Source organism: Delphinus delphis, chromosome 18 (genome assembly GCF_949987515.2).
Source record: "Delphinus delphis chromosome 18, mDelDel1.2, whole genome shotgun sequence".
In the NCBI taxonomy this organism is placed as follows: domain Eukaryota; kingdom Metazoa; phylum Chordata; class Mammalia; order Artiodactyla; family Delphinidae; genus Delphinus; species Delphinus delphis.
Genome location: NC_082700.1, coordinates 52243980 through 52270511, shown reverse-complemented (window position 1 = coordinate 52270511; position 26532 = coordinate 52243980). Strand labels below are relative to the sequence as shown.

Genomic DNA, 26532 nt, shown 5'->3' with positions numbered 1-26532 from the left:
ACGATAAAATACAGTCATTTAAGTAACCCTTTGATTTTTAAAATTTGTATTTGTTGTGTAATTTTGCTATGTTATTATAAAGATTAAGGAAATGTATGATCATTTCTTTTCATAACTGTTATTGACTAATTTTAATTTTAAAAAATGGATTGGCCTCTGTCAGGATTATTCTGTGGATTACTCAGTCAGTATTATTACCAGGATTATTTTTCTTACAGAGAAATATGATTTATATAAAATTATTTGCTATGCTGAATTTTCTGGGAACCGAGCTGTTGTAGCAAAAATTGATTACTGACTTAAACATGTTTTTCTTTGATGTTAAGATATTTCTCTGCAAGATCTTCAATCCCTTTGTCTCTTTTAAGCTACTTGGTATTCTTGTAAGAAATAAAATCGTTAATTCCTGAAAATTGATAAACTTAATTTTAAAGTAAACTCCTGTCGTCCTCACTGGAATTCCCAGTTAAGTTTTGCTACAGAAAACACATCTGTATGCTGCTTTAAGGGAATGTCATAAGTGAACATTGAGATTTATTGAAAGGCTGATTATTTACTTAATATAAAAGTTGACTATATGGTAATTATATATTAATAAGTTTCCTACACATAACTCCTCAGAATACTGTCTTTTTTTTTGTGGTACGTGGGCCTCTCACTGTTGTGGCCTCTCCCGTTGCGGAGCACAGGCTCCGGACGCGCAGGCTCAGTGGCCACGGCTCACGGGCCTAGCCACTCCGCGGCATGTGGAATCTTCCCGGACCAGGGCACGAACCTGCGTCCCCTGCATCGGCAGGCGGACTCTCAACCACTGCGCCACCAGGGAAGCCAGAATACTGTCTTTTTATTGCATTTAAGCAAGGCACTTCTGCTTTAGACACCTGTGAGAACTAGCTTATTGGGAGTGTTGCTTTGGGGCATCCTAACTATGTTTCTTTTGTATTTGATTTTAACTTGGGCACTGGTTATTAAAAAATGATACTTGGATGACTTAATTTGTAATAACCTTCTTTTGCAGTAGGTAATTTTTACAAAATACTTCTTTTATTCCATTTTTATCCGTGAGAAACATCTATTTTTCTTTTTTTTTTACAAGTACTAATAATAGTCATGGCTTGTAATATTTTATATAGGAAGTAAGATAAGGAGGTGTTAATGGATTATAACCTCTATTTTATTGGAGAATTGGCTTTTATCTTGGGAAGTAAGAGGTATTAGTGATGCATATTTTAACAACAAAGCGTGTGATACTTTTCAGCTCATCTTACGAATTGAAGAGAGCTTTGATACCCGACCTGACAAGTGTACTACAAGAAATGAAAATTACAAGCCAGTATCTCATGAACATAAACGCAAAAATCCTAAGTAAAATGTTAGCAAATGTACAGTGATATGAGAAAGATAATACATCCTGACCAGGTAGAGTTTATTCCAGAAATGCAAGGTTGATTTAACATTTGAAAATCATTTATTTCACCATATTAACAAAATAAAGGGTTGGGAGGAGGTATGTGGTAGATGTTGGAGGGAGGGAGAAGGACCCCATGTGATTATCTCAGTAGAAAAGAAATGTGGTAAAATTATTTAGTCACATTAAGCATTCTGCAAACTAGGAATAGAAAAAAACTTCCTTAATTTTGACAAAGTATATTTGCAAAATAACAAACCCCTACAGTTAACATATTCAGTGGTGAAATATTGAATACTTTCCCCCTGAGATCAGGAACAGCAAACGATGTCCACTCTTGTCACTTTTTTCCAGTAGTATAGGGCCTAACCACTACAATAAGGAAATAAAATAAAATAAATGGCATAAACATTGGAAAGGGAGAAACAGAACTGTGTTTACTCACAGATGATATATGATTGTATATGTAGAAAATCCAAAAGAATTCACAGGCGATTGGAATTAATAAGTGAATACAGTAAGGTCACTGGAAATAAGGTCAATATGTAAAAATACAGCACATGCAGAAGCCATTTTGGAAAACAGAGGTGTGGTTGTTTAGAAAGACCACTATGTTTTTATTATATTCTTAGAATCGTAGCATCATCTTTTCTTTTGGGTTCATTACATTCTTCTCTTTTGTGACAACTCTATCCTCATCTTTCGAAAAATACAGATATTTCTTGTTATTCAAACTCTTACTGTCTAAACTCTGGAACCTAATAGATTCAGATAGTGAGCAATATTTGTAATCATATAGTTCACTGTTTCTAAGACATTTTATTTTCACATTTTTACACCTCTGAAATTGGGCTACATCTTATAGTTGTTGGTATTTATGATTATAATTGGCAGCCTTTTCCTTTAGTAGGGTTATATTAAATGACAGTGTGTCTCCTAGGCAGTGATATCTTAAGCTCAGTGAAATATATTAGCTGATGTTTTTACAGAAGGAAGTTCCTGGAAAAAACAAGGAAGTAAGATGCTTGTAGCAATAAAGGAGTCTTCTTACTGTTATCATATACTTTTTTTTTTTTTTTTTTTTTTGCGGTATGTGGGCCTCTCACCGCCGTGGCCCTTCCCATTGCGGAGCACAGGCTCCGGACGCGCCGGCCCAGCGGCCATGGCTCACGGGCCTAGCCACCCCGCGGCACGTGGGATCTTCCTGGACTGGGGCACGAACCCGTGTCCCCTGCATCGGCAGGCGGACTCTCAACCACTGCGCCACCAGGGAAGCCCTATCATATACTTTTATTCACCTTGCAACAGCAATCCTTAGTGTGATATCTGGTGTTAATAACAGTACTTGGAAAGGGAGTGTTCCCTACTCACTGAAATTGGAGAAATGCTGAATTAAACAAATTATATAGGTTTCTTTACTTCTGGCTTTCTCACAGCTCTTACGATAATATACATTTTGAAACTAGAAAGTAGGGTTATGATATTGTTTCCAACTTTATTTGAGTATAGAAATCCTGTTTTGGTCACAACTATTCAACTTGTTATGGAACCATCATGACGAAAACAGTTTATAAACACTCAGTCACTTTCTTATGCAGATTATCTTACGTTTCTCCCTTTATAAAGTTATTATCTCACCCTATATAATCATACAGTTTGACATTGTATGGTGTGGTAAGGTAGCATGGAATAACTTTTCCTCTAGAGTTACAGAGAATGTGACAAGTTAGACTATGAACTAAATCTGTGTCTACTTTATATTTTACTGAATGCAACCATTTCATACTTGTTAGTGATATCTTAAGTATTTTCATTATTGAAGAAAATTATCAAAGTTTGATACACATCAACTGTTGTAAAGAACCTTTATTTTTAAACGTCAGCTGTGCTATATGGAACTAGTGTAATTACAGTATTCTAGGTTTTTATTTCATTTAGAGGCTAAGACATTCTTGGATACTTAGAATAGTGATGAGTTGCCTAAGCTTTGTGATGTTCCCTAATCTAATTTCATGATAAAAGATTAGAAAGTATTGTCCAGATTGCTACTTCTCTGATATACCCAGTTATTTACATTTTAGTACCGAGAAAGTAGGGCTCTTTTTCTCATTGATACTCTTCTATTTATGTAGTTCTTCTAACCTCTTTTAGGTCATGAACTCCTTTAAGACTTTGGAAACTATGTTTTTTCCTCTGGGAAGTTACACTCTTCACACACATGGTTTCATGTTTAGATTTTATAGCATTCATAGCTCTCTTTGAAGGGATCTCTAAACTCCTTTCCAAGAACCAGTAACCAACCACTCTTTGGAACCTACAACTTTCTGCTTTCGGAGGATAAAAAAGGCAGCCTATACACTTTAATTTTCTTAAATTGACCTTTGTGTGGAAAATATTATCCACTCTGATCTACCATCATTTCATTTTAACTTGGTGCAAAAGTGTTTATTGAGTATTTGCTGTGTGCCCCGGTGCTGTTCTAGGCCCTGAAGGTAAAGCAGTGAACCAAGCAAAAAAATCCCTACCCTCATGGAATGAATTTTTGGGTTTGTGAGGACATTAGGCACCATCAGGTTGAACTTCTTATTTAATGAGCAAACTGAGGCCCAAGAAGGTACCTGAATTTACCCATTGTCTCATAATTAGTTGGTAGTAAGGTTTAGGTACTAGAAGAAGCACAAAGAGGAGAAAGACATGTTATTTTTGTTTCAGGGCTCTTACAGTGAAGATAGGGAGAGAGATATAAAATAAATTAATATGTCATCAGGTCATTTTTACTAAATATTTTAATAGGAATAATATTTCATCAAAGGACCTAGGTAGAAGAAATAAATGATTAGGGCTTTGTGGAGGTCTGGAGTGGTTGTGCTGAACCTGAGCTGAGTTTAAGGGAATAAGGTCACTTAAAGTAGGAGCAGTGCTAGCAAAGGAATGGAGATAGAAAGCAATAAGGTTAATTTCAGAAATGTATATTACAAATGGTCATTTTAAATTGTTTGCAGGACAGTGTCTGATTTCCTCCTGTGCTGTGTTCTTGTGTACAGTTTTTGCTTTAGTCACTAGGAATACTAGTAATGTATTCAACAACTAATATTTTCTCAGTGATACAGTAATGGCAGTGTTTTTTATTGATTTGAAGTTTCTGTATGTTTGCTTTTTGCTTTTCTTCTAAAGGTATATGGTGTTAATTAAAAATTTTTTTACTTCATAGTTTATCCCTCACTCATACCCTTTCTTTCAAATCACTAATGTGACTTAGTTATTGCAAATATATAATACTTTTAGTTCAGTGTGGTAGATTTTGACAGGAGTGCTTTAGAGTTTTGAAGGAAATAGTACTCAGGAAATCATGAATGCTTGATACATTTTTTGAGAAATTGAATTTGTATTGGTAGGTGTTGTCTACATCTACTGGCCTAACAAAAACGGTGTATAATCCAGCTGCTTTGAAGGCTGCACAAAAAACCTTACTTGTTTCCACCTCTGCAGTTGATAATAATGAAGCACAGAAAAAAAAACAGGTAAGTATAGTAGTGTACAGAATTTGCAGGTCGGGAAGCTTTTCTGCATGTATGTGTTTTTTCAGTGCTTATCATAAAATAGAGCTAAAAGAAAGGTATATGTTGGCTGCCACTGAACTTTTATTTTCCCTAGTATATTAGTAAATATTAATTTTCATCTTGGAATGAAAGGCTCTCCTGATTGATTTTTGAAACTTGTGTACTTATTTAAGCTTTACATAGGAAAACTTTGCATTTCATTTTTGTTGCCAAGCTTCTTCAATTACAACCAGTTCTGTCTTCTTGGGTAATTTCATTTATTGGAAAGGTACATGGTAAATATTCTAATAATATTTTTGATCCCTTCTCTAGGAGGCACTGAAACTTCAGCAGGATGTAAGGAAAAGAAAACAAGAAATTTTAGAAAAGCACATTGAAACACAGAAGGTAAAATATTAAAGTTAGATTTGGCAAAATATATTTATAAGTGTCATAATTTTTAGTGAATTTAATCTTACACTCTATAGATAGTCCTGAGAAACATATTTACTGTAATTGATAATGGTAAAACTGAAATATTTATCAATAGTAATGTATATATTAATTGATAAAATGTTGGTGATGAAGTGTATTACATTGTGTAATATACATTGCACAGTGGACTGGGAAATGGATTAGTTTAAATGGAGCTATGACTATCAACTTGAAATGAAAATAAGGAATATTTATCCAGGTATGTTGCTGCACAGTAGTTCAATAGATAGTAAATGGAACCTTTTTCTCATTGTTGACATATGTACCTTTCTTTAATTGGCTTGTGATCCTCTAGTCCTATGTTGTCTGGTACAGCAGCTAAGAGCCACATCTGACTATCAGGTACTTGAAATGTGTCTAATCCAAATTGAGATGTGCTGTAAGTGTAAAATACATACCAGATTTCAAGCACGTAGTATGAAGAAAAATGGTAAAACATACCAGTAGTTTTTGTTGAAATGTTACTTTTGATAAAATGAGTTAAATAGAATATGTATTTAATTAACTTTAATGTATCTCTTTTATCTTTGTAAGGTGGCTGCTAGAAAATTAAAAATTATGTGGCTTGCAGTATTTCTTTTGTACAGTGTTGCTCTAGTTATGGCATTTAATTAGTGTCAGTTCTTGATTATGTCTGGTAATAAAAGTTATGACACTTGAAAATATTGAAAATACACAAACTTTTTACCTTTTGGTTTAAAATGTATGTCTTTTCTAATTTAAATTTGTATGTACTTGATAAAGAGACATCACAATGCTTTACACTCAAAACTGAAACCATCTTGACTCAGAGAACCTATAATACTTTGTGATGTCTTCTCCATATTACCATGTTTATCTTCTTACTTCCTATCTATGTTGGGCATATTGTTCTTAGCCTAGCCAGTTACTGTTCCCTCTGACAAAGAAAGTAGGTAACTAAATATGCCATTTTTCTAATATCTCATATGGAGGGAAACCGTAAAACTTTTCCTCTGATTCTTTCTGGGTTACGGACTATGTTTGGAGTGGGAATACTTAGGATCAGTAATATCAGCAAGTGGATTAGAAAGTAAGATTGTTGCTATTTCAAAATGACAACTTTTCAGGGATTGAATTAAATTTCTTGTGGTTGTATGCTTTGAACTTATGTTCTAAGAGACTTAAGTAGTAATATAGTTCTTCACAACGTAAACCAAGATTAAGACTTGAATTGAGATAGTTAGCATCACCAATCTGCTCTTCTGCTATCTCAGTGATTGTAAGCCTTGTCGTGAATACATAAACTAAAAGTAGCAGTTATTTATATTTACTTTGCCATGTTTGCTTTTTAAATAATAGTAGGAATGTATCATATATTTGTTTTTAAAAATTTGCCAGATGTTAATTTCGAAACTGGAGAAAAACAAAGCAATGAAGTCTGAAGATAAAGCAGAAATAATGAAAACTTTAGAGATTTTGACAAAAAATATTACCAAGTTGAAAGATGAGGTCAAAGCTGCTTCTCCTGGACGCTGTCTTCCAAAAAGTATAAAAACCAAGACTCAGGTATTTCAATTTGTATTGTTATTCATATTACTACTTGTTAAAAGAACATTAAAACACTACATTATTTAAGATTCAGTTTTCCTTTAGCTAATATTCTTTGCTCAAAATTTGATCATTATATACTACCATTCTTCTCCTTCTCTAGTAATTAATAAGTAAATAAACACAAACAAGCAAACTCTACTCATCTTTTGAACCCTGCACATTGTAGTTAGAAAGTCAATTTTAGTTAGAAAGTCAGTAATTAGACAAATAGTTATGGATAATCTTAAAAAGGTAGCTAGAGGACAAAACAATATAGGTACTGGAATGCTTGACTGAGGAGTTTGAGATTTATTTTGTAAGTAATTGGTGGTATAAAATATTAATGAACAGAGAAGTACCAATCTGATGTCACTGTACAGAATGAATGGTATTTTCTTTTAATAAATTTATTTATTTATTTTTATTTTTTGGCTGCATTGGGTCTTCATTGCTGCACACGGGCTTTCTCTAGTTGCAGCGAGCGGGAGATACTCTTCGTTGTGGTGCGCGGGCTTCTCGTTGCAGTGGCTTCTCTTGTTGCAGAGCACGGGCTCTAGGTGCACAGGCTTCAGTAGTTGTGGCACACGGGCTCAGTAGTTGTGGCTCGCGGGCTCTAGAGCACAGGCTCAGTAGTTGTGGCACATGGGCTTCATTGCTATGCGGCATGTGGGATCTTCCCGGACCATGTCCCGAACCCATGTCCCCTGCATTGGCAGGCAGATTCTTTAACCACTGTGCCACCAGTGAAGTCTCCAGAATGAATGATTGAAAGGGAGAAAATTCAGGTAGATTAACTGATTAGATACAAAAAAGTGAGCAAGTTAATTTCAGATGACAATAAGTGATTTAAAAAAAACCCGTGGAGTTGTACAATACTTATACTTAGTGTGTGTGTATGTGTGTATTTGTTGTGTGTGTGTGTATGTATATACGTGTGTGTGTATATATATATGTATATATATAAAATTATGAGTTTATATTGATATTTCTCATTCTAATCTAATACCACAGCGTTCTTCTTTTCTTTCTCTTATGCCCTATCTCCCTGTTCCCATGATGACAACTTGGTTCCCACTAACATCAATACAGTATGCGTTTGCACAGTCCTGTAATCCATTCGAATAGTTCCAGAATTGCTAAAACAATACCACTTCCAACAACTAACTAAATATAAAATTAAGAATTTGTTTGCATTCTTTACAACCTCATAATATACTCCACTAAGAGTATAGAGTCAGACCCGTGGTGTAGGATCATGTGTTTTTCCGTTCGTGTGGTTATGTTATTAATTTGATAAAGTTAGGTTTATTTCTGTCTGTATTCAGTTTTGGATCGCTCTCCCTGTCATTCTTGCTGATTTAATTTTATTTTTTGAATAAGTAAAACATTAACATGATTCAAAAGTTATACTATATAAAAAGGTTTATATAAACAACCATTCCCCTTTGAGCCCTGACACTCTGTTCCCCACTCTTCCCTCCCTCTTGGTGTGTGTGTATGTATTCTTTCTTACATAAAAGCGTACTGTATATTCCTCATTAACACCTTGGTGTTTTGCTTTTCTTTTCAGTTATTTCCTGAAAATTACTCCATATCAGTCCGTAGAAATCTCACTCTGGCTTCTGTCTGGAAAATGAATTATAGGGAAATCAGTGGAAGTAGGAACAAGTTAGAAAGCTGTTGCAGTAGTGTAGACCAGAGGTGACTGGTGGCTTGAACTAGGATGGTAGGACTGGAGATAGAGAAGAAATGTACGGATTAAATGAGAATGTGTAAAAAATTCTTTGTAAGAAGTTTGGTATAAATGCAGGATATTGATTGTCATCACCTAAAATATTTATTACTATTTTCTAGATGCAGAAAGAATTACTTGACACAGAACTGGATTTATATAAGAAGATGCAAGCTGGAGAAGAAGTCACTGAACTTAGGAGAAAGTATACCGAATTACAGCTGGAGGTATGTTTCATGATAGCCACACAGTACGCTAAAGAGGAGTAGTTACAGTCTTGATGGTTTATTTGAAAATACATTCCTCTCATTCTGGTCAGCAGTCGTTGGCATGTTGGGAGTTGATGTAGAAAAGAGGGAAGAGGTTAGCAAATCTTTCAGAGCTAATAGAAAATCTCTTAGTATTTAATGAGGGGTGATAGCCATTCTACTTTTATACACAAGTCCCTCTACTTCTAGTGAATTTTGTTCCTTTTCTATTTTCGGTTTGTTTTTCTTCTTAGGACCAAAATCTATTAAAGGCTTTTCATTTATTCTTAGGGAGATATTCTGTGCATGTATAGGCATGTTACATTGAGTTCCTATAAGGATCAGACTTTTAGTGGTAGAATTATATTGAAGAACATGCTTACTTAAGTTTTGCCTATAGATGGTGCTGTGGATGTTAAAGAGAAAAAAACTAACTTCTTATAATTTAGTTATATGATTATATAAGAAAAATCTAGTAAAATTGATCTCTATACATGAGAATTTTTAACATTTAGCAAAAAGATGTTTAAGAATCAGAATTACATTTTGAAGTACAGGGACATTTATGTCATTAGTGTAGTTGGTACTTGCCTATATTTATCGTTGCCACAATTTAATTTTTTGTATTTTAGCTTATTCCTTTTGCTTAATCTGAAAATAATGCTTTTTTTCCAAATTCGTTAGCAACTTGATTTTCTTTTTCTAACATAGTAGAAATCTGTATTGAGTACTGGTATCCAGCTATTAAAGACTTTAACATTTAGCAGCCATTGTTCTTGTCTTAAGGCTCTTGTCTTGTCTGTCATAGGAAGCCATAGGATGGTATATTAAACCTGCATATATTTTGCGTTCTCTGGAAAACTGATATGGTTGTCTGTGTGTCCTGCCTAAGATAACAAGTTTTGGAAAAGATAGGTTCCTTTTATGTTAATATAGAAATTGTGTTTTCACCATTCTGGAGATTTCGTGCCTGTGTTCATGCGACTTTAAAAAAATACATTATCATTTTTAAAATTTTGGCCCATAATTTTAGCAAATAAATAATAGTATTACTAATATCCTTTATATTATTGGTCCATGTTTTCATTCTTATCATGATATAGCTAAACACTGAATGACATCTTCTGTTTTTCTTTTATGATGGCCAAACTTTAGTTTGCAATTAATATTAGTATATGCAGTAATGCAGTGTTTGCCAGAGTGTGTTCATTCACCACATCAATTCCATATTTTGTTAATAGGTATTAGTGAAAAAAGCTTTTGAGGCCAAATAAGTTTGGAAGAGGTTATAGTAAACGTGTGTTTTTTTTTTTCCCCACATTCTATTTTTTATTTTTTTTAACATCTTTATTGGAGTATAATTGCTTTACAGTGGTGTGTTAGTTTCTGCTGTATAACGAAGTGAATCAGCTATACGTATACATACATCCCCATATCTCCTCCCTCTTGCGTCTCCCTTCTACCCTCCCTATCCCACCCCTCTAGGTGGACACAAAGCACCGAGCTGATCTCCCTGTGCTATGCAGCTGCTTCCCACTAGCTATCTATTTTACATTTGGCAGTGTATCTATAAACATGTGTTTTGTATATGGTTTTCTAGAGGCTTGTAATCTGTGAATCTCCAGAAACACATGTTTAAATACTCAGTATTGCTCAAACTTACTTGTCCAGGGACCCCTTTTTTAAGGAGCATTTTGAAGTTCCTAAGAGTATACTTTTGTATATGCTGTGCTGTTATTGACATTAATCCTTGACCTTTGAAGTTTGTTATTTGGATTTTAGATGATTACTTTAGCTAATGTTAAAATTAACTGTCTTGAGATGAATAAACTAAAATATTTATACTTGCAGAGATTTTGGCAGTGGTGCCTGCTTGACATTTTCACTTGGATGTCTCACATCCTCAGGCTCAACATGTTCAAAATTGTGCTTATTTTGTCCCTAAACTCATCTACACAATTACCCAAACCAGAAATCTGGGAGTCATCATTGATTTCTCCCTTTCCTTCAGTATTCATACACATTTAATTACCAAGTTTTATACATATTACTCCCCAGTGTATCTTTTTTTCCTTAGTTAATCAATTAATTAATTTTTGGCTGCATTGGGTCTTCGTTGCTATGCGCGGGCTTTCTCTAATTGCGGTGACCAGGGGCTACTCTTCATTGCAGTGTGCGGGCTTCTCATTTCAGTGGCTTCTCTTGTTGCAGAGCACGGGCTCTAGGCACGCGGGCTTCAGTAGTTGTGGCTCGTAGGCTGATTAGTTGTGCCTCACAGGCTCTAGAGCACAGGCTCAGTAGCTGTGGTACACGGGCTTAGTTGCTCCGCGGCATGTGGATTCTTCCCAGACCAGGGCTTGAACCCATGTCCCCTGCACTGGCAGGTGGATTCTTAACCACTGTGCCACCAGGGAAGCCTCCTCAGTATGTCTTAAAAGTGTTTATTTTACTTCTCTCTATCTCCATGGCCACCATTGTAGACTAAGCTTCTATCTTCAGTTGTTGGCACTATTGTAGTAGCCTGACTGGTTTCCCAGCTTGTTCTCTTTTCCTTTTACCAGAATAATATTTTAAACACTGATTTGATTACATCACCCTACATCTGAACTTTAGATGTTTTAATTGATTTTCATGGCTCTTGGGATAAAATCAAAATCTTTAACGTGGTTCTTAAAGTTGTTCATTATCTGGCTCTGCCTGTCTCTCTAGCCTCATCTCTTCATCACATGTGGTCCAGCTGTACTGGATTTTATTCCTTCTTAGAAGTACCAAGTTCCTTTCAGCCTTGGTTCCTTTGTTCATGCTCTAATCCCCACCCCTCACCCTTGCCTTGCTTGTTCTTTGTACCTTCTTTGATGCATTGAACAAATAATTAAGTTTCTACAATCTGCTAGCTGCTATTTTAGGTGCTGGGGATAAAGTAGAGAGTAAAACAAGGAAAAATATTCCTCATGGAACTTTTATTCTAGTAGTTTATTCATTGCAGATCTTTAATATTCTATTCAAATCTTTAAGTAGAGCATTTCCTCATTTTTTGAATCACTTCTCATTAATATAATCAAATAACTAGATTGCTTAATGTCTCTACCCTTCTAGGATTTGAGCTTCATGAGGGTAAAGACTAGACCACAGGAAGTGCTCATTAAATATTTGTGGAATGAAGGAATGGTGTGCTATTCATATAGAGCGATAAAGTGGAATGTGTTACTGTGCTGCTTTGGTTGTATGATGGTGTTAGTGTAAATGATCAAAATGATGAATTTGAAATAACTGTACATATTGAAGTCAACGGGCAAACAAATGGAAACACTGTATTTGAAAGCCATAACTAGAAAAAATACACTTATATATATAGGTATCTTGTATGTCTACATTATGTTAACTTCTTTTCTTTTTTTTTAAATAGATTTATTTATTTGTTTATTTTTGGCTGCGTTGGGTCTTTGTTGCTGCGCCCGGGCTTTCTCTAGTTGCGGCGAGCAGGGGCTACTCTTTGTTGTGGTGCACGGGCTTCTCATTGCGGTGGCTTCTCTTGTTGTGGAGCACAGGCTGTAGGCATGTGGGCTTCAGTAGTTTTGGCACACGGGCTCAGTAGTTGTTGCTCGTGGGCTCTAGAGCGCAGGCTCAGTAGTTGTGGTGCACGGGCTTAGTTGCTCCGTGGCATGTAGGATCTTCCCGGACCAGGGCTCGCACCTGTGTCCCCTGCATTAGCAGGAGGTTTCTTAACCACTGCACCACCAGGGAAGTCCCTATACTAACTTTTGAAGTAACATTCAGCTCTGGGCCTTATTTGGAACTCAAGAATTGCTGGTCTTTTTGTGATATAGTTTGATGTCTTAGTAGATAAGGCACATTTATTAATTTCAAAACATTGCTTAAATTAATGTTACTTTGTTTTCTAAATTCATTAGCTGTCTAAATTTTTTTTCACTTTAGAAACTAAAACCCTAACTTAAATTATGAAATCCTTTTGTAGGGCATTATTTGAATATGTAAATATGTATCAAATTGTATAACTCATGTCAGATTGTATGACTCATCTGACTGAGTATAACACTTGGCTCGTGTTAGTAATTGTGATGTTTAACCTATTTGTCTAATCTCTTCTAGGCTGCGAAACGGGGGATTCTCTCATCTGGTCGTGGTAGAGGAATTCATTCAAGAGGTCGAGGGGCAGCTCACGGCCGAGGCAGGGGTCGAGGTCGAGGTCGAGGTGTGCCTGGTCATGCTGTGGTGGATCACCGTCCCAGGGCATTGGAGATTTCTGCATTTACAGAGAGTGATAGAGAAGATCTTCTTCCTCATTTTGCGGTACTTTCTTACTGTCCAACAAAACAAATACTGATAATCATTGTTGGGGATAATGGATATTAAAGGGAAAGTATGAAAATGAAATGAATAAGCCCATTAATCTCACCAAAGGTTTTGATTAATCTATAATAATCCTTTGTTAATTACTTAAAAAACAAGCTCTAGTGGTTTTTTGTTTAATCATTGTCTGGAAGAAATGTTACTATTCTTACACTTAGTAGGCCTTCAGCTTATGAAAGGAATGATTTAGACCTTATTGTTTCAGAGAGGGAAGTCCTATCGTTTAGTTTCATTTGATATTTACTTTTAGGAAAAATTTAGCATATTGCATGGGCCATCCAGATTTTTAAAAATTAAGATGGAATTTTATTTGTTAATACTGTATTCTTGACCTAGCCAACCTAGAAATGACACAAGACACAATTTTGGAATACGATCTTGACATTGCCTTATTTGGTGCCAGGGTATAATTAAAGGGAGTCAGTCTAATTGCAATGGACTTCCTTCTATGAGGAAGGAGAATAAGATTCTAGTCCCTGCTAATCCATTATTTTACTTGGATTTCCTGGGATCTGTTGGGTTCATGTGCAGAATGGAGATCATATCTGCCTAAAGCCCTTAAAACTTAAATGTTATGATTCTTAGTGCTATCCCAAAGGTTAGTTACTAACCATTGGTCTTGCCTGCAGCATTAGAGTAATTGCTCTGGAGATAAAAAGTAAATAACCAGTTCTTTACCCTCAAGGATTTTACATATAATGGTTTAACACAAACCAGTTAAACTACAAATAATTTAAAATCAAGTTAAATTTATTAAAAACTATAAATACTTCAGTAACTTAGAGAAGTATTTTTCACACAGACATATGATGGTGAAAGAACAGTAGAGGAAAGTTTCAAGAGGTAGTAAAGCTGGAGCTTGGGTCTTGAGGGATAGGTAAGCTTATAGATAGGTACACAAATAATTTAACGTTTTGAATATTCAGATTTAAATATTTGACAGTTATATTCCAGACTGTTAACTGCAGTTACAAATGTAAAACTGTACTTTTTCAGGACATAGAGAGGTATTGAAAGAAATAGTATATGTTTAAGAAATAACTAAAATGATTACTATTTAAGGATGGTGAGTCTGGAAAGTCTGCTTTATGGCTTCAAAGGGAGAAAATAAGGAATCAGCTTTCTAGCTTGGAAATAACTGTAGCTCGATTCTTCCCTACTACACACCCTGTTTCTGCACCTTCCCAAGGGGAAGAAGATCCAGATAACTTAGGTGTACTACATATCGTTATACAGCTAATCAGGAAATTATCAGAGGATATGCTCAAATAATCCAGACAAACAAGGTGAGTTTAGGAATGTGTTTTGATGAGACTGAAATGGTTTTGGTTTTAGAAACAGTCAGAGCCTCTAAATGGATATTCTTGGATGTATTTGGAGATTCGAACTCTTCTCAAAGTTAGTAGTGGTAATGCACATTTAAAAAATTGCCAGTCTTTAAATAAGATAGCTTCTCTATCTCAACCCGTGATTTGAACATATGACAGGTATCAGAGAAAAAAAATCTACATTACTAAAGGATCATTGACGGTTACAAATTGTGATTAACAAAATGCTTTCTTTAATTTATCCATTGGAACCAGTAGCAGTAATAAACATTACAGCTAAAACTTACAGAGCACTTATTTTGTGGCAGGTATTTTTCTGAATGCTTTTTATATAACTCACCATATTATGAGTTATTTTGACAACTCTATGAGGTAGGTACCTTTATTCTTATTTTAGAGATCGGGAAAATGAAGCATGAAGAGATTAAGTAACTTGTTCAAGTTTACACAGCTAGTACTAACAGAGCTGGGATCTGACTGATTCTGTGGTCGTTTTCTTTACTACGCCCTACAGAATTTTTCTGTGTGGAGTGTGTGTATTTAATGAGATTGTGGTTATAATTTTATTTGGGGGTAAGAAATAAGGAGGTATTAGTAATGATATATAAAGGACTAAAGTTTTATGTGATAAAGGTGCTGTTTTCTGCTGTTTGCAGAAAAATCTTCCTACACAGGGAAAAATAAAATCCAGCACACCCAAAACAAGCATAATTTAATATGTTTAGCTTTTAAATGTCCTAAAAGAGTGTGTTCTAGAGGAGGGTAAAGTAAGAGTAAAAGCAGGGTCAATTAAAGTTTTGAATAGAAAACTTTTGAATGAAAAACTGGACTCTCATCCTGGTAATTAAGTTAGTTACTTTGGAAAAATTACTTAAATTCTCTGAACCTCCCCCCCCATCTTTAAATTGGGAATGATACAAAAAGCTCACACAATATTCTGAGGATTAAATATTCTGCTTTAGAAAGAATTTAACATACTCTGGAATTGGAATAACGAGTATAGAAGGAATGGCAATAAGGAAGCTCAATCTTTCACCATTGTTTCCCTATTTAAAGAGTAGTTCAATCAAGTGTAAGTTACCCTGGTTCTAGAAAGTATAGAATTGTAAATAATATTGGAAAATAGGAACACCCTTTATCATACAATATTACGTCCTAAAATGAATTATTCATAATTTCTTTCTGCTAATCACCCTGAATTGTTATGCATTCTGGGTTATATTTATTGGTGTCTTAATATTTTAAAAACCATTAGGATTTTGGATGTTTCAAAATATTTATTTGGAGGAAATACTTTTTTTTAATTTAAAGCAATATGGTGAAATTGAAGATTGTCAGATTGATGACTCTTCACTTCATGCAGTAATTACATTCAAGACACGAGCAGAAGCTGAAGCAGTAAGTATTATAAATATTCTAATTTATTAAAATTCAGATTTAAATGTTCTATAAATATTGCCTCTAAGTTTTAATGTAAATGAATTTTTTTTGACTTACTAAAGAACTACACTGTGACAGTAGATAGACCATAGGAAGTGGAATTCATGGCTACAAAGAATGTCCTAAAGCAGTTAGGCAGTTTTATATATAACATGAATATTTAGAATATATAGTTAATCACCAAGTTGAATGTCAAGTTGTACTCTCTTGAGACATCAGGAATTCTTCCATTCTCTTTCACAGGAGATAGGGCCACTCCACTTTCCATTATCCCTTTCTCAGCTGGCCCAGAACAAGTCTGCTTTGGCAGAATGAGTGGTGAGGGGTAAGATACAAGCGGAGATAGAATCCTGATGGCTGCTCTTCTTAACCATCCCTCATCTGCTACTTCCTAGTCCCAGTTGGCTGAACCCTACAGTGTCCGTAGCTCAGCATAGCCACAACTAGGCCTCTACAACTTTTTGCCCAAGACAGGAATATATAGCGCTAGCTTTTAGGGTCCTTTTAGTATAGTTGTCTTAAAATGTGTATCTTGAATTATCTTTGTAAAGAATGACCAGAAGTATATGCAGCCTTGTCTTTCTTCTGGGTTTAAAAGATTTAAAAAAGGAAAATGAGTGCGAGGTGTAACGGGTTCATCGGAACATTTTTAGTATTCTTCAAGGTTGTAGAGAAATAGATGTACCATTTTGACCTTGGAAAAACGTGGTAAGCGTTCCAAACAGTTAACCTAATGTGAATGAAAGAGTAGGATGGTTTTCAGAAGTTTTAAGATGATTGTGGTCTAAATAAGTTTTGAAAATCTTCTAAATTGATTTATTCTCTTTGTAGTGATACTCCCTGCTGGTACATTGCTGGGAACTTACCTGGTAGGAGTTGCTCTTGGCACATTGCAGCCTATAAAAAAGACTGTTGGTCTGATAAGTCTCAGAAAAGTGTTTAACTGGGCCCTAGAATAACATAGTTTCAGGGTTAGGCGGGTGGGTAGTGGATAGTTTTATAGAACAGGAATTCCTCATCCTAGAGTTTTATTAAGTTTTAAGAAATCTTCTATTTAAAGGTCTTTTGTGAAAATAAAAGGTAATTTATAATTGATGAGAGTTTAAAACTTTCTTATAAGCTTATATGTATATGTGTTATATTGAAAAAGTAGATTTTTGATCAAGTTTTCTCTGAGAGGTATTATTAAATATAAGTTAAGAATGAGCCTCCTTTAAATGACAGCTTCAGTGACAGTTTTCAGTGTAATGTTGGATACGTTGCTTGAGTACCATCTTTTTATGTTCTATTTACTTTCTAGGAAGTAGTCTTATTATAAAACAATGGTAATTGTTATGTTCAAATGGTTACAGTATTACCAAGTTTGTGAATTTAGTAACTACTTTAAAAATATATATTACTACTTGTCCCTGTTTACTTATGTGGCTGAGAAAAAAAAAACAAAAACGCTCCTGCCTCTTAAATAATTTTTGGATGTTTTGCTTTTGGTAAGTAGGACCTGTTGACATATATCTTCTTGGGTTTTGCTTTTTTCTATCTCAGATATAAATTCTAATATATATTTTTATACTATGTGTATATCTTCCAAATGAATAGCAGTTATTTCAAAGACCTGGGATTAATGTATAAAGAAGGATTTTAACAGTGAATTATATGAAGGTTGAATAAGTGGCAGAATAACTTAGCTTAAGTTAGATCTGATGAGAGTTAGCTTTTCAGGGTAAATACCATTTTAGTTGGATTTACGTAACAGACTAAAAGGAACAACTACCATTGCTATGATAAACATTTGGAATTAGGTTATAGAAGTTGTTAAACATTTCCTTAAGCCAAAAAAATTTCTTAAAATTTTGTAACATTCTATTTTAGAAGAGGATAGAAAATTAAGTTGAAGCTAATCTTATACAAGCAGAATATAGGCTAAAATAGTGTTTTTCAAACTTCTGGATTTTAGGGAACAGTGAGGTTTAGGAATTTAAAAACTAGTGTGTTTGACATTAGGTTTCCAGTGTTTAATTTTGTCAAGGAAGAATGCTTAAAAAGTACAAAAAAAATTGTACCATCATTATATAAAATAAAGAAAAATTTAATACCAAATGTAGGTGGATATAAACTCAAGGTAAAGGATAGTACTTCCCAAGAAAAGAAAATTGTAAACCTTTGCTAATGTTTATTTCCAAATATTTCATTGTTCATAATTTCTGAATCATTGTATTAGATGGCTGAATGTATGTCTATTTCCTTAAGTCAATAGATGCATAATATTTCAAAGGAAAGTACAGGAATAAGATAATCAAGACATTCAAATATGACTGAAAAGTAAGAAATTTTCCTCAGAAAAGAGATTGAAGTATTTTAAGGAGTAATAATATAAACAGAACCATTTTAGCTTTAGGTTAAGATGGCTAAGGTTTGATTCTGGTTAGTTAGAAGATGGATCCTACTGCTTTATTTTCTGTTTCCCAATTTGTCTGTCACCACCCCTAATGTACTAAAGGTGCATAAGTACCCAAACAGGACAGAAAAAAGTAACCTCTTCCCATGACTGGTTAGAATGTTAGTTTTCCTACTCTGAATTGTTCCTATACTTTTGTAAGAAGCCAGGATCCAGTTTTAGAATAGGAATAGTTAAGTTCCTGTTTTATAAGAATCAGTCCCAAAGATGAAACTCTACAGTCCCAAACTCAAAGAAGATATATAGCTTTTTATATCACAAAGAAAGAGAATCTTGTTCTACTGGTGCGTTTTTGACACCCATGCCTCAATTCCCAGTAGTTGTGTGGATTCACTGACTCAGAACTTGTAAGGTATACTTAGAACAGTGCCTGGAACATAGTAAACCCTCTTAATGTTAGCTATTTTTAATATTTGTGTGTGTGTGTATGTTTAAGAATGAGAATTGATTGGTAAATCAGTGAAACTGAATACAAACAAGATAGAGTGATTTCAAAACTCTCATTCTTTAGACCTGAAGATAGAAGCACAAAATTGGATTCATAGAGGATAGTGCAGCATGAAGAGTAGAAGTTGATGGGGCTGACTGAGTAAATAGTAAATTTATAGCAAGAAGTAAATGTATAAGTGGATTCATTCAAGAGAAATCAAATCATGTATCTCACAGTCTTTGTGTGTGTGTTCTTGCTGATTTACTCAATAGTTATTAAGTGTTGCTATGTGATGGGCACTGTGCTATGAGAATTAGTAAATCTAAGTCGGAAGCTTGTGAGACAGTGGCCATGTAGTCTTTCCCTATAAATTCTAAAAATCAGAATTTACATGTTTTTGTGGTCCTTTAATGTAACTTCTGCCTAAACATTGTATACTGTGGTTATTACAAACATTAATAAGCTTGGTTTTAACCTTCTTTTATAGATAGCTTTATCGATATGGTTACTAAAAAAAAGTTAGGTACACTAGGCTTGCAGCTTTAGCTCTTCTGGCCTTAGGTCAGATTTCCCCACATTGTTTTTACAGAACACTGGTTCTATAGGAGCTCCTCTAGCAAAGGATTCTCTTGTCAGTAAATTTGTGAAGAGCTGCATTTTGTATATTCAATTTAGAATTATAATCTCAATGACTTGAAAAGGCAAACACACCTGTTTAATTTTGCTTAATCCAGCCTTTTCCAGATGTTAATTGTTTCCAGAATCATTTTCCATGTAAGATATGGAACCTACCTCATAACTACTTTTCATACTTTTTTTTCTTCCTTCATTTGTCAGGTCTTCAAAGCCTTTTTTAAAATTTTTTCTTCTGTCACTGGGTGTGCCTGCTTTCCTTACGTCCTAATATGGTGCAAACTTTGAATGACTATGCAAGACTAAATAGGCAAATGTCTAAAGCAAGCCTATGAATAAAATGCTTCAGCTTTTAAACATACTTTTTATTTACACTTCAAAGCATAGAAATGAGAGAAAATTGTAAAATGAACTTCTACACACTCATCATCAAGCTTTAGCAATTATCTACTTATGGCCAATCTTATTTTGTCTGTATTCCACCCACTAACAACCCTCTGCCTCCTTATTTTGGAACCATTCCCAGTCATCATATCATTTCAGCTGTAAACCTTTCAGTGTTTATACTGAACCTGTTCTCTCGATATTAGAGCCTTAAAAAAATAAAACAATACTATTATCGTACCTAAAAATGATTAATATTTCTTAAGTATTACCAAATACCAGCGTTTACATTTCTCTGGTTTGCTTATAAATATTTTACTTACTTCCTTTAAGGATTCAGAATAAGATTCATATTTTGATTTAACTTGATTGGTATTGTGGAATTATAAATTCATAGATTTAAACATTTCATGGGCATTGATCCATTGTCCTCAGTTATTGATGTCCCATCTTTGGCTAGTGGCTAGTATATAGGTTTGTTCCTGAGTTCTTTTGACAGGACTCTAGTGGGTTATGATACTTTCTCTGCTTTCTGGTATGAAAAGGTGTTCTAGGTTCATCTTATAAATTTTCTCTTCCAGACTAGGAACTGGCCATTTCTCTAAGGAGCTCTGATTCTTTTTACTGGGAAAGGTATTTAAAGACCACAATCTGAGTACTAGGGATGCTCATTACTACTGAGTTTGTTACTATAACTAATCTTTTTCAGTGGTAAGAGCTGGGAGTGGGGAAAAAAATGCATATGTTCATATAGACACGTGTACATATACATACATATCCTACTGATATTTCCCATTTAATTCTGTACTATATGGTTTTTATACACACACGTATACAGGTATACCTTGTTTTATTGTGCTTTGCTTTACTGCAATTTGCAGATATTGTTTGTTTGTTTTAACAAATTGAAGGTTTGTGGCAGCCCTGCATTATGCAAGTCTGTCAGCGCCATTTTTCCAATAGCATTTGCTCACTGTATGTATCACATTTTGGTAATTTTTGCAGTATTCCAAACTTGCTTCTTCATTATATTTGTTCTGGTGATCTGTGGTTATTTAGGGGCACCATCAAACCATGCCCATGTAAGACAGCAAATTTAATCAATAAATGTGTGTTCTAACTGCTCCCACTGACCAGTCATTCCCCATCTCTCTCCCTCTCCTCAGGCCTCCTTATTCCCTGAGACAAAACAACATTGAAATGAGGCCAGTTGATAACCCTGCAGTGGCCTCTAAGCGTTCAAGTGAAAGGAAGAGTCACACATCTCTCACTTTAAATCAAAAGTTAGAAATGATTAAGCTTAGTGAGGAAGGCATGTCAAAAGCCAAGATAGGATGAAAGCTAGGCCTCTTGCACCAGTTATTCAAGTTGTGAAAGCAAAGGAAAAGTTCTTGCAGGAAATTGAAAGTGCTACTCCAGTGAACACATGAATGATAAGAATATGAAATAGCCTTATTGCTGATATGGAGAAAATTTTAGTGGTCTGGATAGAATATCAAACCAACCACAACATCCCCTTAAGCCAAAGTCTAATCCAGAGCAGAGCCTTAACTCTCTTCAATTTTGTGAAGGCTGAGAGAGATGAGGAAGCTTCAGAGGAAAAGTTTGAAGCTAGCAGAGGTTGGTTCATGAGGTTTAAGGAAAGAAGCTGTCACCATAATATAAAAATGGAAGTGCCGATATAGAAGCTGCAGTGCGTTATCCAGAAGATCTTGCTAAGATAATGAAGGTGGCTACTGTAAACAACAGATTTTCAGTGTAGATGAAACAGCCTTATATTGGAAGAAGGTGCCATCTAGGACATTCATAGCTAGAGAGGAGAAGTCAATGCCTGGTTTCAAAGCTTCAAAGGTCAGGCTGACTCTCTTGTGAGGAGCTAATGTAGCAGATGACTTGAAGTTGAAACCAGAGCTCATTTAGCATTCTGAAAATCCTAGGACCCTTAGATTTATGCTAAATCTACTCTGCCTGTGCTCTGTAAACGGAACAACAGAGCCTGGATGATAGCATCCAGTAAATAATTTTAAAATTAAAACTTTAGAGAGTTGTAGATTCACCTTACAAATTTGAAGTATGTGCTAAATATAGAGATTTACAAAATTAGGTCATAAGAAATTTTTAATAAATTAAATAAATTTATATATGTATGGCTGTGTTGGGTCTTTGTTTCTGTACGCGGGCTTTCTCTAGTTGCGGCGAGCAGGGGCTACTCTTTGTTGTGGTGCACAGGCTTATCATTATGGTGGCTTCTCTTGTTGCAGAGCATGGCTCTAGGTGCGCAGGCTTCAGTAGCTGTGGCTCGGGGGCTCTAGAGCACAGGCTCAGTAGTTGTGGCGCATGGGGTTCGTTGCTCCGCGGCATGTCGGTTCTTCCCGGACCAGGGCTCGAACCCGTGTCCCCTGCATTGTCAGGCGGATTCTTAACCACTGCACCACCAGGGAAGTTCCCATAAGAAATTTTTGAAGAACTTACTATAAAAAAACATCACTTAACATTTTTTGCCTTTTTTAGCTGGATGAAAACATGAGTTTTATGAGTAGCCATTTTGCATGAGACAATTGGAATTCCTTACAGGAATATATTTTTATGTAATAGTTATAGCTTCAAAAAGATTACAGTTTGTTTCTGGCCTTAAATATTATATATAAGTACTTAAAATTTTTTAGTTATATGACATGATGGGGTCATGGACTAAAAACTCCTGAGCTGCATTTTAATAGGCATGAAATATTTTAAATTTATCATAAATTTATATGTGCAGGTTTAAAATTTATACCTGGGGACTTTAATATCACACAATTCATAGTCAGATGTCATTGAACATGTAATTGTTTCTACATATCACATTATGCTGTACTTTGAGATTGTGCTATAAATCTTTTGTGACTATGAGTTATTTTGGTATGTTGCTAACATTGATTTATGTTAGTTCACATTACTTTAATTTGAAAGCATTCTTTCTAAACCAGCCATTTAATGTAACAAGTACTTAGACTTGACTGTTTACTCAGTTTTACCATATGCAGGTCTGAAAGCTTTGTAGGGAAGTGCTTTAGTTTTCAATAGAAAAGTTCAGGGTTTTTGTTTGTTTTTTTCTTCTTCATTGAGATATTTATATTTTGTAATAGTGATACGTCAGACATTTTATGGTATTTTTTGATTTTTTTGATGTAATTTAAAAATAAATACACATGCAAAATTATTCTTATATTTGTTAAAGGTTTCTAGTTTATAGTTATTATATGAGCCATTTGTGAATTAACAAGAATTAAGATCTACAGCCAGAATCTTGAAGTGCTTTGAGATTGTTGCCTTAAGTAGCAGTTATCCTTTTACTGTAGACATGGAGACATAGTTCTTCTAGTCAGATATTGGCCAGTAGTGAAATAGCTCTACTGGATTATGAGAAATTGTTCCTGTTTTCTTTTTATAAAGGAATTTACAATCACTAAGCTGATTTTAGAAGTAAATAACAGTATAAAGTACATTATAAATTGCAATAATAAATAGTAAATAAAGAAGTAAACCACAAAGCAAAAATACACAACTGTCTTTCACTTGTGTTTAGCTAATTTAGTTTAAATATTAGGTACTATAACATTTCATTTTTTTCTTCACAAATTATTAATATTCTATATTCCAATGTTCTTAATTGTTTTAGGCTGCAGTTCATGGAGCTCGTTTCAAAGGGCAGGATCTAAAACTGGCTTGGAATAAACCAATAACTAATATTTCAGCTGTTGAAACAGAAGAAGTTGAACCTGATGAAGAGGAAGTATGTTTTTTTTCCACTTGTTTTTACCCTTAAGTGTTTACGTTTTTATATAAAATGTGATTTTATGGCTGTGATTTTAACATAAAACTTTTATTCCTGAGCCATCTTCCAGGCAGGGGATATCAGATAAATGCAGACAACTTTAAATTTTATGTATTAATGAGAACTGTGGATTGCTAATCCAAAAAGAATATATGAAAATCATATATATACTCAGTTTTCATTTACTCTTAGAAAACATTAATTATTCATTAGATTTTTATCCACAGGAAATCTTGTGATATTTTAAGTTTTAGAGTATATACTCTATTCAGTTGCTTTATTAACATTTCAGGTTTCATTTTAATTCATACCATTTTAGTTCATTAGAATGAATGCCTGCTATATGGTAGATACTGTGATAGGCACAAAAATGAATAAGACACGGTCCCTGTTATCAAGGAGCTTATAATATGGAAGAGGGGGTGGTGACAGACACATAAGAAACTAATTATAATAAAAGGCAGACTGATATGGTAAATAAAGATTTGAACAATATGCTGTGGGAACCCAGAGGAAGGAGTGATTGTTTCTTTCCAGAAGAATCTTGAAGGAGGTGGTGGCAGTGGAGCTGAACCCTGAGTGATAAAAAAAACTTTTCATAACCAAGAGCTGGGACTGGGAGTATAGTTGAGAGAGGCATTTTAAATGGCAGAAGTATAGGTGTGGAAGAGTATATTTTTTCTTGGGTAACAGCAGGTAGTCTGATGGCTGAGAGGTGAGAGCATGAAGAACAGTGAAGTGGAGAGCCCTTTGAAACCAAAAACCTAAAGATAAGCAACTCTGTTTTGTTTAATCATGAAATAAGCTGTAGGAAAAAGTTGAGGAAGTTAAGGAATGAAAGGTAAGGTGGGGAAACTAAATGGTTCCATGTTTTACATTGGTTAGATTTTCATAATGGCACTTCATTTTGTTTGAAGAGCATTCAAGGCTGTTATACATATCCATAGTCAAATGCAAGAATAAAATGTGTGTTTTGAAACTCATATACATGATTTGTCATTTTATATTTTAGATTATACCTTTGTCCTTCCATGAGTTTGAATTGAATGGGGAGAAAAGCAGGAGAGCTCCTGGTATTAGGTATTTTGAAAAGTTTGAAAAGTAGACTGAGAAGCTTTTATGAAGGGAATGGGGAAAAGAAAAGAATGCTATAAAAGAAAATGTTTGTTACATATAGCAGAAAAGAAATATAAATATTGATAAACTTTATTCAAGTTGTTGGTTGATTTAGTGTCAGAGAAGACTTATTGATGTTTTCTTTAAAACAAAAAAAAGGTGTGGAGCAATGTTTTGTAGGTATAGAAGATGGCATAATTTGATAAAGAGAGGCAGGAGAAACGGCATGTACAAAGGCTTACTTTGATATTTTTTTAGTGTCTATTCGATGCAAGCAATAGAATAGATAGTATTGAGAAACCATTGAGTAAAGATTGCTTTTCTTTGTTTCTTGAATGTTCTAGCTATAGAAATACCTTTTGTATTCAACTCTGTTGAGAGTAATCAGTGTTTAAAAGTGTCACCTTTTTTCTTTTCTTTTTTTTTTTTTGGGTAAATTCCTAAATGCATTTTAACCTAAAGTTTCAGGAAGAGTCTTTGGTGGATGACTCATTACTTCAAGATGATGATGAAGAAGAAGAGGACAATGAATCTCGCTCTTGGAGAAGATGATTTGACTGATCATTGATCTGCATATGATAGAACTCTACCTGTGTTTCATTAGTATTATCTAATGTACTTTTACATATTTGTAAAAACAATTTTTGGTAAAATGTGATGAAGATGGATTTCACAAATAGACAAAAGAGAAGAAAACTACCTTCTGAATCCTGTATTTTGAAAGATTGATGTTTGAGTTTTATTTCAGTAAACAATTGGTAAAGACATCACACTAGAAACATATGCAATGTTTTTATTACATACTTCTACTGAACATTACAGAATTCTTTGGGTTCTTTGTAATTTAATGAATAGGTCTGAAGACTTAATGACCAATACTTGTTATAACTTAGAGGATTTTGTTTTATTCCAAATAAGGAATGCATTTGCATTTAAGATCTTAATGAATGTTTTCAAAAATGAGTAGGTAACATAGTACTCTAACTAAAGTCTCCAAGTTATGTATTCATAATATTACATAGTAGTATGCTTAGGCTTTACTATGTATTAGCCTTTTGTTGGACTTGTGTATGTATTTTACAATATGGGTTTTAATGATAACGGTGTATGACTGCTTTGCATTTGAGTCCTTATGCATTCAGATGTTAAAAATAAAGTGGAATGGTCTCTTGAAAAGAAAAGAAAAGAAAAAAGCAATGACAAAAAAAAAGACAATGTTCCTTGATTTAAAAAAAGAAAAAAAAAAAAAAGAAAAAAAAGTTAAAATAAATAGACCATTCCAGATGGTGATCTACCCTTCCCCCCAATTATCACAAAAGGAGCTATAATCACTAACTTATTCTTAATAATAATAATAATGGTTACCAGTACCTTTACAATAATGTTCAATCCATTGTTTAAAATTTATACCACTTCAGTTTGGTTTGATCCTATAAACTTTCAACAGATGTCTTAAATTAAAAGCAGGCTGATTAGTTTGGAACCAGACTTCAAGTAGAGCTAACATTTGGTGAATAAGAAAACATCACATTACATTTTGGATGTATGAAAGAAAACTTGACCATTTGAAGATGTATGAATAAAG

The 26532-nt window shown here is 34.3% G+C and overlaps 1 protein-coding gene across 8 annotated transcripts in view; it reads left to right on the top strand.

The window, feature by feature from the left end:
• The window catches only part of RBM26 (RNA binding motif protein 26), a 76485-nt gene extending 50209 nt beyond the window's left edge, over positions 1–26276 (top strand). For all 8 annotated transcript variants that reach the window (XM_059995671.1, XM_059995678.1, XM_059995675.1 and 5 more), the window contains 8 exons: positions 4804–4929; positions 5281–5355; positions 6802–6969; positions 8848–8952; positions 13084–13284; positions 15984–16070; positions 23676–23789; positions 25410–26276. In XM_059995671.1, the coding sequence (XP_059851654.1) occupies positions 4804–4929; positions 5281–5355; positions 6802–6969; positions 8848–8952; positions 13084–13284; positions 15984–16070; positions 23676–23789; positions 25410–25499 (966 nt within the window). In that variant the 3' untranslated portion in view covers positions 25500–26276. The remainder of the gene's footprint in view (positions 1–4803; positions 4930–5280; positions 5356–6801; positions 6970–8847; positions 8953–13083; positions 13285–15983; positions 16071–23675; positions 23790–25409) is intronic.
• Positions 26277–26532: the final 256 nt, after the last annotated feature.